The following is an 11017-nucleotide window of genomic DNA, read 5'->3' on the forward strand; positions in this document are numbered from 1 at the left end:
CTAATTTTTAAGATAAATTATTTTAATAATTATATAAGAAAAAAGTTCATTTGCAGTTTATTAAAAAAAAACTTGAAAAAAATCAATTATAATTTTAGTGGATAATTTATTTCAATTCTAATTTCTCAAGTAAAATTATTTTTAATAAAAATGTAATTAAATAACCAATTAATTTAAATGTTATCACTCACTTATTCATATCCGTAACAAACAATAAATAATAATAATAATAAATCTAACTTAAATACATAAGATCTTACATTTATATGAACTATGAAAAATAAAGACAAAACAGACAATTTATGTGGATACAATAGACTATAGAGTCAGCGTTATGTGAAATATGCACATATGTGGACGGGTGAAAGGACCAGACCAATCTAAAAAAAGCATAACTCTATTCACATTTATGCAGCAAATACCAACAGAAAGAGAAAGCAGCAGCAGATCAACAATCATAATATAAATGAAGTCAGAATCTTACAACTGGTTTTTAACTTTAATCTCAATTTAACTCGCAGTTTGCGTCTACTTTTGACGATGATAACATGTGCTTTATATCGTTGTACGTGATAAATTGTACCATAAATTTGAAAATCGTAATGTACAAAAAAGATTTACAAGAAAACATTCGTAAAATTCTTTCACGAAGTTGATAAATGTATCATAATCTGATTAACCCACATTATTTAAGAACTGTACAGCATAAAAATTTATTCATATAATTAATAATTATTAAATCATGTAATACTATTATTTGTTATAATATATTAATTATTTATTATTTAATATTCATTCTTAGTATAGTGCGCCAAATCTTATTATTTATAACTATAATAAAACTGTATATAGTTACATATAAATTGTTTAATATATTATATATAAAATGTAAAACATTGTATAATAAAACTATAAATTATAAAATGATAAAGGATTTGTGGAAAAGTACATACACAGAAATGTGAAAAATCTGTATGTTGATAGAAAGTGTACACCCCAAGTATTAAAAGAAGAAAAGAGATATCAATTGAAATCGTTATAATGATCAAGCGATTTCACCGGTGACGATTGTATTAAGTCAATGTAATGAAAAAAAAATTGTGTGTGAAATAAAAAAGATCTTTTTAACTTTGATTGAATATGAAAATTAATGAACTGTTTATTGCAATGCAAGACCTAATGGATACAGGTGAGCGTGTTTTTTTAAAATTTGTATTATTTTAGCGGTACATCCTAAATATTCTAACATGTTATAACCTCTAAATCAAGTATATTTTGAATATATACTTAAATATTTTAAAAATTAATAAAATTCGATGAATTTAGATATTTATTGAATACAATTTATTTTTATTTCAATATCATATCAAGAAAAATACTAATATATTATAGTTCTTTTTACATGCAAATAAACTAAAACATGACTAAATGCTTAAGGTATAAAAATTATTTTGAAATTTTTAAACAACTAAAAACACGTTTTTAATTTTAATATCGTTATAGTTAATTATAATACATCATATATTTCATCAATGCTACTATATTATAATAAAAAAACAAAATAGTGTCTTTAATTTAGTAATACATAATATGTAGATTGTAAATATATGTTAAAAATAAAACAAAAATTAAAGTAAGACTGTATATAAAAATAAAATGGGATTTTTTAATGCAATAAGGCAATAGATAATGGATTTAGATATTATTGGTATTTATTTTAAAGTAATATTCGTTTAAAAATTCATTTAAATATTTAAAATTTCTTACACCTACTTTGTTAATTTATTACTTTGTTTAAGGGTGCCAAAAAGTAATGCAATTTTTAATAATAATGAAATAGAACACTATAGTAATTAATGTTTATTGATATAAATCGGGTGACTAAAAATAAATACTTATCGATACGTATATAATTAATATTTTATATATAATTATGAATAAAAATATAATAAAGAATAAATATAATTAAGATTAAGATGTACATATTACGTAGAAGTATTAATATTATTCGCTAATAATACTTAGTACTTTGTTATATAAATAATATAATTATATTAAAATATAAATCAATTCCACTATCTTATCTATTTAATTATAATCTTATAATTATAAGAATATGTGCACTCATATCATAAGTATGTATAGTGTAAGCTTTTTTCTTTTAAATTATTAATTTAATAATAGATAAATATCATTGTGAAATATAAAATTTCTATTAATATTCTTTCACTTTTTCCTACAGAAGATATACTACAGTTTGTCTTGTATTCCACACACTGAACAAGTAACATCAGTTTATCGCGGAACTGTAACTAAAATATGAATCTCACTTTTCCTTTTATTCTTTGTTACGCAAGAGAAATAAGAAAAAGCGATTTAAAAAATAATAGTTGAAACTCATTTCATACACAATGATTATCCTAGCATTGATGCTATTGTTGGGATGTAATCAAAGTCAACAAAATTTAACATTTGATTTATTATCAACGACGGGAAATGTAAAGGCTTTTTCAAGCACAAGCACCTTTAAGGGTCTGCCGAAATTACCAATTCTTAATGAAACAGCGGGAGAGACAAGATCGGTATACTACTATGATCAACTCGTTGCTATTCTAGACATCGCAGAAGGAAAGAAACTTCTTCATTGCGAACTCATTGAGGTCTAGTGAGTAATTTTTATTTTATATTTTATAATATAGTATGAAATGAATCATTAGCGGTCTTTTACTTTAGAATTGTCACATTTTACTGAATAAACAAGTATATAAAATAATATATTAATAGGGGAATATATTTTCATTACCTTATTTATAATTTATCAATATTTTATTGTTTTTAATTTTTTAATTGAATTTTTGTCATTCAAGAATTCATACACATTCATGCATAAAAAGGATCGTTATGAAAATATACTACTTTTAATTAAAAGAATTTTTTATTTTACTTAATGAATATAATTAATCAAATTATATTAATAAAGTATTGATTTAAAATAAAAGTTACCGAAAATCATAGTTTTAATTTCGGTAATGAAATCGATTAGTATTTTCAGTATAAAATTGAAATTATATTTCGAAAAAAGAAACATATTTATTGCATATTACATTAAAAAACTTATGAGAAGTAAATAACATAAATTTAAAAAATGTAGTTTAAAGTAATTAATATCTTAAATATAAAGTATGTTTTTTAAAATTCCACGAAGTCGTCAGTTATGCACACGTGAAATTTAAATTTATCATATATATTGTTTAATATAATTTCTTTACTATTTATTTATTTCTAGCAAACCTATAATAAGACATTTTTTTAAATATTCTCAGTATCCATATATATGTTATTTGAGTTATAGTAGATATTATATATATATTGTAGAATCTAGATTAATATAGCTAAATTCATTCAGTATAATGTTTATTATAAACATTTACTACAAAAATTGATGAAATTTGTAACTAAATTAAAAATTGTTGTATTTCGTTATTGTATTTAACGTTTCATTTTATGTTTATTATACATATTATATTTAATTATTAATAAATATTATCAAAATAAATCTCATAATTGCAAATTACTTTACCATGATAAAATCTGAAAAAAATATATTAAAATCGATTATTTTATGAAATAGCTTGTGCAGACAATTAATTTTTAACATATGTTATTAGGATTTTATTCTATTTTAATATCTCATATTTTAATATTTTATTATGAACAAATAATTTTACTGTTCATAAAATCGACTAATTTGTATAATTATCAAACTCAAATGAATATAGAAGTCATTCTGAAAAACAGTCTTATATTAATTATAATTTATGAATTTAATAAATAAAACAAATTTTTCTTCTAATTTAAATTAAATGCAATTATAGCGAATCAAGTGAAAAATACGAAATTTTTAAAAATTTATCTACATCAAAAGCTCATCGAATTTCTTTTAATGATATACTAAAACTTATGGATAAGTGTGATAAGTTAGATGAAAATGTTGTACGCTCATTAAATTTCAATGCATATGTTGAAAAATACAATGAAGGCAATCCTTTATTTGACGGGATTGTTCCAGGTAAAGTTTCGTTAAAAAAATTATAAATAATTTTAGATTTATAATATAAAACGAATTAAATTCTTATATGAATAGGAACTAAATGGTGTGGCACTGGTGATATTGCTAAGAGTTATCATGATTTAGGATCACGAGCAAGAGTTGACAGGTAATTAGAGGTCTCCAGTGTAATTTTTAACATTATTCCACACACACACGTACGCACACATACACATCCACACATATATATTTAATATATTTAATTTTTTATATATAATTTTAAAAAAATTTATGTTTTCTTTTTATAAGATATAAATGCATGTATGAAATAATAAATAGTGATAATTCATTTTTTATATAATTAATTTAATCCCGTCATATTTTATAGCTTTTATCACAATATTTTTATATTTCATATAAAAAAAACTAAATTCAAAGATTATTAAAATGTTATTAAAATTAATATATCTAATTTATAATTTGAAATACTATAGATGTTGTAGAGCTCATGATTTGTGTCCAATAAAAATTCGGGCATACAAAAGTCGTTACAACTTAATGAATAACTCATTTTTCAGCAAGTAAGCAAATAAAATTATTACAATGAAAATACAGGCATTATAATTTCGTAATATGTTACAGTATTTGATCAATATCACTATTCTTTCTGTAGATCTCATTGTAGTTGTGATAAGGCCTTTTACGATTGTTTAAAGAATATCAATCATATCTCAGCAAGAGTCATTGGTAATATATACTTTAACATTGGTCAACCAGTATGCATAGAAGATGTATTCTCATCTAAAAATAAATATTTAAGGAGATTTGTTCCTGTAAAAACAAGATTTTAACTTCCAAAATAGCTTTCAACATTTAGAAAATTATGATACTAATAGTGTACTAATATTATTAATTATTCTTAATAAACATACTTGTACTGATAATATATTGTATTTGAATTAATTAATTGAATTCATTGCAAGTTCCAAAGATGGTAAAGAAGAAATCATAGATTTAACCAAATTTTGAACAGAGTCCAAATAATGATTGTAAAGATTGCCTAAAAAAATTAATATTTTTCTATGTAATTACTTAAAAAAATTTAACAATGTACATTTATTTGCTATTAAAACAAAATAACTACCTAACATCCATAATGTATCTTGTCTAATATGAATATATTGATGAAATAATAACTTTTTCAGAAAAATACAATTTCTTTCAAATTCATTACTGAATAAATAAAAGGCTACTTTTCCCGATGATTCTGAGATAATGTTACATATAATTCTAAGAATGGCTGAAATCTTTAGAAATATTACAATTCAACAATTTTATAAGAAGGAATAAATATAATAAAGAAAAACCTTTTTGATATTTTTATCATCTGTAAGTATAGCTTGAAAAAAATAAGTGCACATTGTAAAAATATATTTCATAAACTCCATATTACATTCAGGTTCAGATGATAATATTGCTAATAACCATATTGTATCAATATCAAGTACTGTAGGATGTCGTACTAATATTATTGCTCCAATTTTAATAATATCTGATACTCTGATAATAAAAATGTAAATATAAACTGAACATTGCATATAACTAATCTGTTAATAATTCCTTTATAATAACTTACTCTATTAAATCAATACCTGAATAAATATATCTTAAACATGCATAACTGACAGCAGGTAAAAGTGTATCAGAACTTTGCCGAACAAGATTAATTAATGATTTCATACAATCTTGTGCATGTAAAATACAAAATACATTATTATTTTCAGTAACTAAATTTCCGATAGTCCAAACACATACTTCCTAAAAAAATATCAATTTTTTAAAAAATATTTAACAACTAAATAGAGAATATATTAATATTGACTTACAACTAGAGGTTGATTTCTGCTTTCAAAATCAGCAATAAGATAAGGAGCAATAAATTTACAAAGTGTTATACACGTTTTTGAATTGCCTAAAGCTAAATTACAACAACAATTGGCAGCAGCCAATTTTATTTGTATAGATTTGCTAGCAAGATCTCTACTTAATCCTTGTATTACATTATTTACTTTGAGAAATGCATTGACATGATTTTCATTCTAAAATAATTAATTTTTGTAATATAATCATTTTTACAATATAATACTTTTTACCTGAATTAAAGCATTTTGTAACTTCCTATATTCTAGAAGACTAAGCGATTTTCTTCGAAGATTTATAGCAGCTGTTACAACAAATTCTTCCATACTTTTATTATTATCTAATTCTCCAAGAATTAAACGATTTTGATTTATTTTTAAATCTCGTTGTTGTTTTCTAGTAATATTTATTTCGTTTCGTAATTCATCACGAATAAATTCTAATGTATTATTTGTATTTGTCGATATACATTTTATTTCAATCATCTTGATTTAATGAAATATTTAATAAAAACGATTAAAAAATATATAATTTAAAATCTTATTATACAATGTATAATTAATAATAAATAATAATCATAACCTTCAAGCAAGTCCATCAAAAATATATGATTAAATAACCATTTGCATGTCAATTAAATATAAAGAACTAATTACGTATTTGTAGTCATTAAATTCTATATATCAACTTATTACCGACATATATATTATAACAGAATTTATTAGATAATTTTATTAAGCTCTTCTATAAATACAAGACAATTTCGTTATTCGCAAAAGCTTAGATCTGTTATGTACGTTATCATAAAACAAGTTTTTTCACAATAAAAATTTTACTTTGTCATAAAAAAAAAAACAAAAATAAAAGTAGTTTAGTTATGTACTAGTTCATTTATCCATGATAATTAGCAAGTTTATTTAATTAGGGAGCTTTGAATGTACGTTGGCTATCTTAGGCGTCTAAACACAGTTCATTTTCATCAATAAACTCAGGTTTATTAATTTTTATAACATATTCTATATAGCTTATTGCATTTAACATGTAATTAGCAAAGTTAATACTATTAATTTTTACTTTCATTTACTCATGTACTTTAGTGTAATGTATATTTTGCATAGTTTGAATTTTCCTTCATGCGCATTCCTTCCTATTCTTCTTAATCTATAAAGTTTATGTTTGTAAGATTTATCACAGTCTCTAACCTTTTCTTTAACTTTAGAATTGAGACGTGAATAAACGTTATTCGGTTCAAATTCTTTCCTTAATCTTATATTGATAAGATTGACAAACTGCATAGAATTTAATTATAGTTCCATTTTATAATGGCTTGAATTTGATTTATGATTTTGGGTATGGAAACTGTTGGTGTAAATTATGAAACATACAATTTTGTCATGAAAATTAAATACTAAATAACGAACAAACTCTTGAATATCATTGTATAGAAAATAAATTGGCCGTTACAAACGAAGGTGTTTGAAAACAAAATTACAAAATAGAATGAAACAAGATAACCATAAATCAATTTTGAAAACTCAGATATAATGAAACGGTTATATTATTAATTTCGAATATGTAGGTGCACAATTGTTTATGAAAGATAAAATTTTTTTTAGTTTAATTGATATAATAAAAATAATTTACATTTTATATTGTAAAATATAAATATTAAATATTTTAATTTTTAAATTAAGATAAATTTTGAACAACTAATCTGAACGAAACGTTTGAAATAAATTTACAATCATTTATTAAGTACAGTAGAGATAAATTTAAAAAATAAAGATTTTAATTAAATATTATATTCTGGATATATTTTTGGATATTACGTTAAGTATAGTAACTATATTAAATTTTGAATGAAATTTAAAACTTCATAATAATAAAAATCAAAATTTTAATTATGCTATATTAAGATTTTTATCCTATATAACATCCAAAAAGTCACAAAGGAATTTTTTAATTCAAAGTGATTAAACATATGTAATTGAAGAACAAATTATAAAAGCACTTATTTCTTTATACATTTTTTGTTAGTAAACGTATATTTTAAACAGAGATAATTACATATATTTTCTTCATTCAAATGAAGAATTGAAATGCATAAAATAAAACATCTATTTAAGAATGCAAATGAAATTCAATTATCAAACAATATACTTAAAATTAAACATGTTTTTATTAAACAATATGCAAGTTCCACTATACATTCGTGCATGGAATTTATAGTATACACACATAAATAGAAAAGCAAAACAAAAGAATTGATAGTTTCTTCAAATAATAAACAACATGTGCAGTTTTGAAGAAATAATATCTTGATTACTACAGTATCATTCCATAAAATTTCTTTAAAAAATTTATTTATTAAGCTAATATTAAAATCGTTCCATATCACAAGAAAAATGATATCACCAATCGAGGCGTTATTGTATAGTAAAGTAATTATAATATATTAAGTATTCAGCAAGTAGATGTACAAAGTTTGGAGCTAATTATTGGAGTTAAAAATAATAATTTAAGTAAGATACAGAGAACTATACTTAATAGAATCTATAGGTCTATCGGATCAAAGACAGGTGGATTAATTTTAAAATACTCTTGGAAGAATATATAATAGATAAGTAAGTATAACAAATAGATAGGATTAATAAGTTAAAAACCAAAACAAATTATATTAAAACAAATAAATATTTAACAAAAAATTTGATATATAGAATTAAAAACATTATTGAAAATTATATTGATTGACAAGCACTAACATTTTTCTAGCATAAGCATCAAAATATTTCATTTATTAATAAGGTGTATTATGATAGAATCAAGAACAAAATATTTGTCAAAAATCGTTATTGCCAATAATCATATGATTGATTGTATATTTGCTAAAAATTTCAAATTATTAAGTAAGATTAAAATAAAGATAATCTTATATCTGGAGATACAAGAATATAATAAAAGTATTATTTACACAAAATTATACTTTTCGTTTTAGTCACCTCACAACCTGTAAATATATTTTATTGAAAAAATATATAAATTCAAATACATTATTTACTTTATATAAAATTTAGTAAAGTATAAACAAATTTATTGTGTAAATATAAGAATTATCATATCAAAGAATTTTTTCATAAGATAATTAATAAATATTACCTCCTGAAAAATTTGTTTACAAAAATTATCAGAGATAAAATGATTTATTATAATGTATTTATAATAACAAGTAATTAATAAGAAGATTTAAACTATTACGTATAGTATAAAAAGTATTTTTTTAATCATTTCAAACAATTCTTTTATTATATTAAATCATACTTTGATATCAAACCTAAATATTGATTTTAATTAATAATTACGTTTTTATATTAAACTTTTACAAGCAGTTTATTAAATTGTTTCGTAGACGTAAGTTTTTTACTTGTAGTTCTATATTTCACGTTTTTTTTTCCCTGAAAAATTGGATACTACACTCCTTGTGACTTTTAAGTAGTAGATTTTTTATTTTTCAATATATTAATAAAATTATTTCATTATATTATTCTTGGTAGCACTTATTACTTTTAATAATACTAAAGTAATATTTTAATTGTTCTACAATGTTTAAAAGTTATATTATTATTATACTATTTTTAAGATGAGAAATCGAAATAGAAAAATTTGATTTATTTACATAAAAGTAATAATTACAAAATTAAGAGGTAAGAAATAAGACTTGCGTATTCAATAACAAGTACATTATCGTCATTGCAATTATACATAATTTAAGTGGTTTTCACAAAATTTGGAATATTAATATTTTTCTAGAAACTTATTTGATATAATTATTTTTTAATTTGCTGTTGTATAAAAAAAATCTTAAAAAATGTACAACCTCTACTTTAATATGCTCAAATTTTCAAAAATAATAAAATTTAATTTCTACAAATTTTATATTTTGTTTTAAATTTTTTACAAATTTTATATTTTTTCGTTGTACGAAAAAATTAAGTTAATATATAAATATAAGAATTCTAAATATTATTAATCGAATGCTTTCAATTTCATCACTTAATAACAAAGCTAATGTAATTAATTATTTTTGTTAAATATATTGATATGACCCAAATTCAGTTAATTTATAATCATACACTTTCCATGTTACTAATCAATATTAATTTTTTTCAATAAATTTTTAATTTAATATAATGTATACATGGGATAAAATTTTTTTACAAATTAGTAACTATAAAATGAAAGATGAAGAATAATATCAAAAAGGTACATTATCTCATAAATGTATTTTTTCTTGCAGACAAAAAACAATACCCTATGCAATAATATACTGATTCTAATATTAGCTTCAAATCATGGCATTCACATATTTATACATTTATATGAATTGTTTATATATTCTATATTTATTAAATTATTATACAAACTTATTTATATAGATTAAGATATTAATTATTAACTATTTATCATAGTAAAATTAAGCTGAATTTGTATTATTAACAATAGCGAAAATAAGAAGAATAATGATTAAAAATATAAAAGGAATATTAATTTTAATCATTTATTATATTCCTTATAATGAGTAAAAAGCGTGACGGTTTGCATAATATTCCTATAAATATTTATATAATTTCATTTTTATTTAATGCTTCGTATTTTAATAAATCTTTGTAATTAACAATTTAAATAAATTAATAATATTGTTAAATCATACATATTGAGCCAGATTATGTAAATAAATTAAGTTCCTTTTAATTATTTGATATTAATTAATTTAAAAAGATAAAAAATAATATATAATTATTTCTAAAGCTAGCCCTGCTTACTTGAAAAAATTACTTCTTTGAAGACAAATATTTATTCATCTGAAGATTTTGTTTATCGAACTGTAAATAAGTATTACAAAAATCTATTTTTAATTATATTAAAAATCTTTGAAATACAAAAAAATAAAATTATTTAATTTTTAATTTTAATATTTAAAGGTTATTAAAAATTGAAGAATTAAAAAAACTAAAATATATTGTAATATGTAACTGCACAGAAGTACTAATT

General features: G+C 21.0%; 2 protein-coding genes across 2 annotated transcripts; one reads left to right on the plus strand and one right to left on the minus strand.

Moving 5' to 3' along the window:
* The first annotated feature begins 3883 nt into the window (after nt 1-3883).
* LOC105366086 (phospholipase A2) lies at nt 3884-4968 on the plus strand. The gene is made up of 4 exons (XM_011504400.1): nt 3884-4069; nt 4145-4217; nt 4543-4629; nt 4722-4968. The coding sequence occupies exons 1-4, from the start codon at nt 3961-3963 to the stop codon at nt 4897-4899; spliced, it is 447 nt and encodes a 148-aa protein (XP_011502702.1). The 5' UTR covers nt 3884-3960; the 3' UTR covers nt 4900-4968.
* Nucleotides 4969-4971: 3 nt separating this feature from the next.
* LOC105366085 (transmembrane and coiled-coil domain-containing protein 6) lies at nt 4972-6332 on the minus strand. The gene is made up of 6 exons (XM_011504399.1): nt 6202-6332; nt 5935-6147; nt 5701-5866; nt 5416-5608; nt 5193-5348; nt 4972-5108 (listed from the first exon to the last, which is right to left on the minus strand). Exons 1-4 carry the CDS (start codon nt 6292-6294, stop codon nt 5577-5579), a joined length of 504 nt encoding a protein of 167 aa, XP_011502701.1. The 5' UTR covers nt 6295-6332; the 3' UTR covers nt 4972-5108; nt 5193-5348; nt 5416-5576.
* Between the last annotated feature and the right edge of the window lie 4685 nt (nt 6333-11017).

Source organism: Ceratosolen solmsi, unplaced genomic scaffold (assembly GCF_000503995.2).
Source record: "Ceratosolen solmsi marchali unplaced genomic scaffold, CerSol_1.0 scaffold17, whole genome shotgun sequence".
Classification (NCBI taxonomy): domain Eukaryota; kingdom Metazoa; phylum Arthropoda; class Insecta; order Hymenoptera; family Agaonidae; genus Ceratosolen; species Ceratosolen solmsi.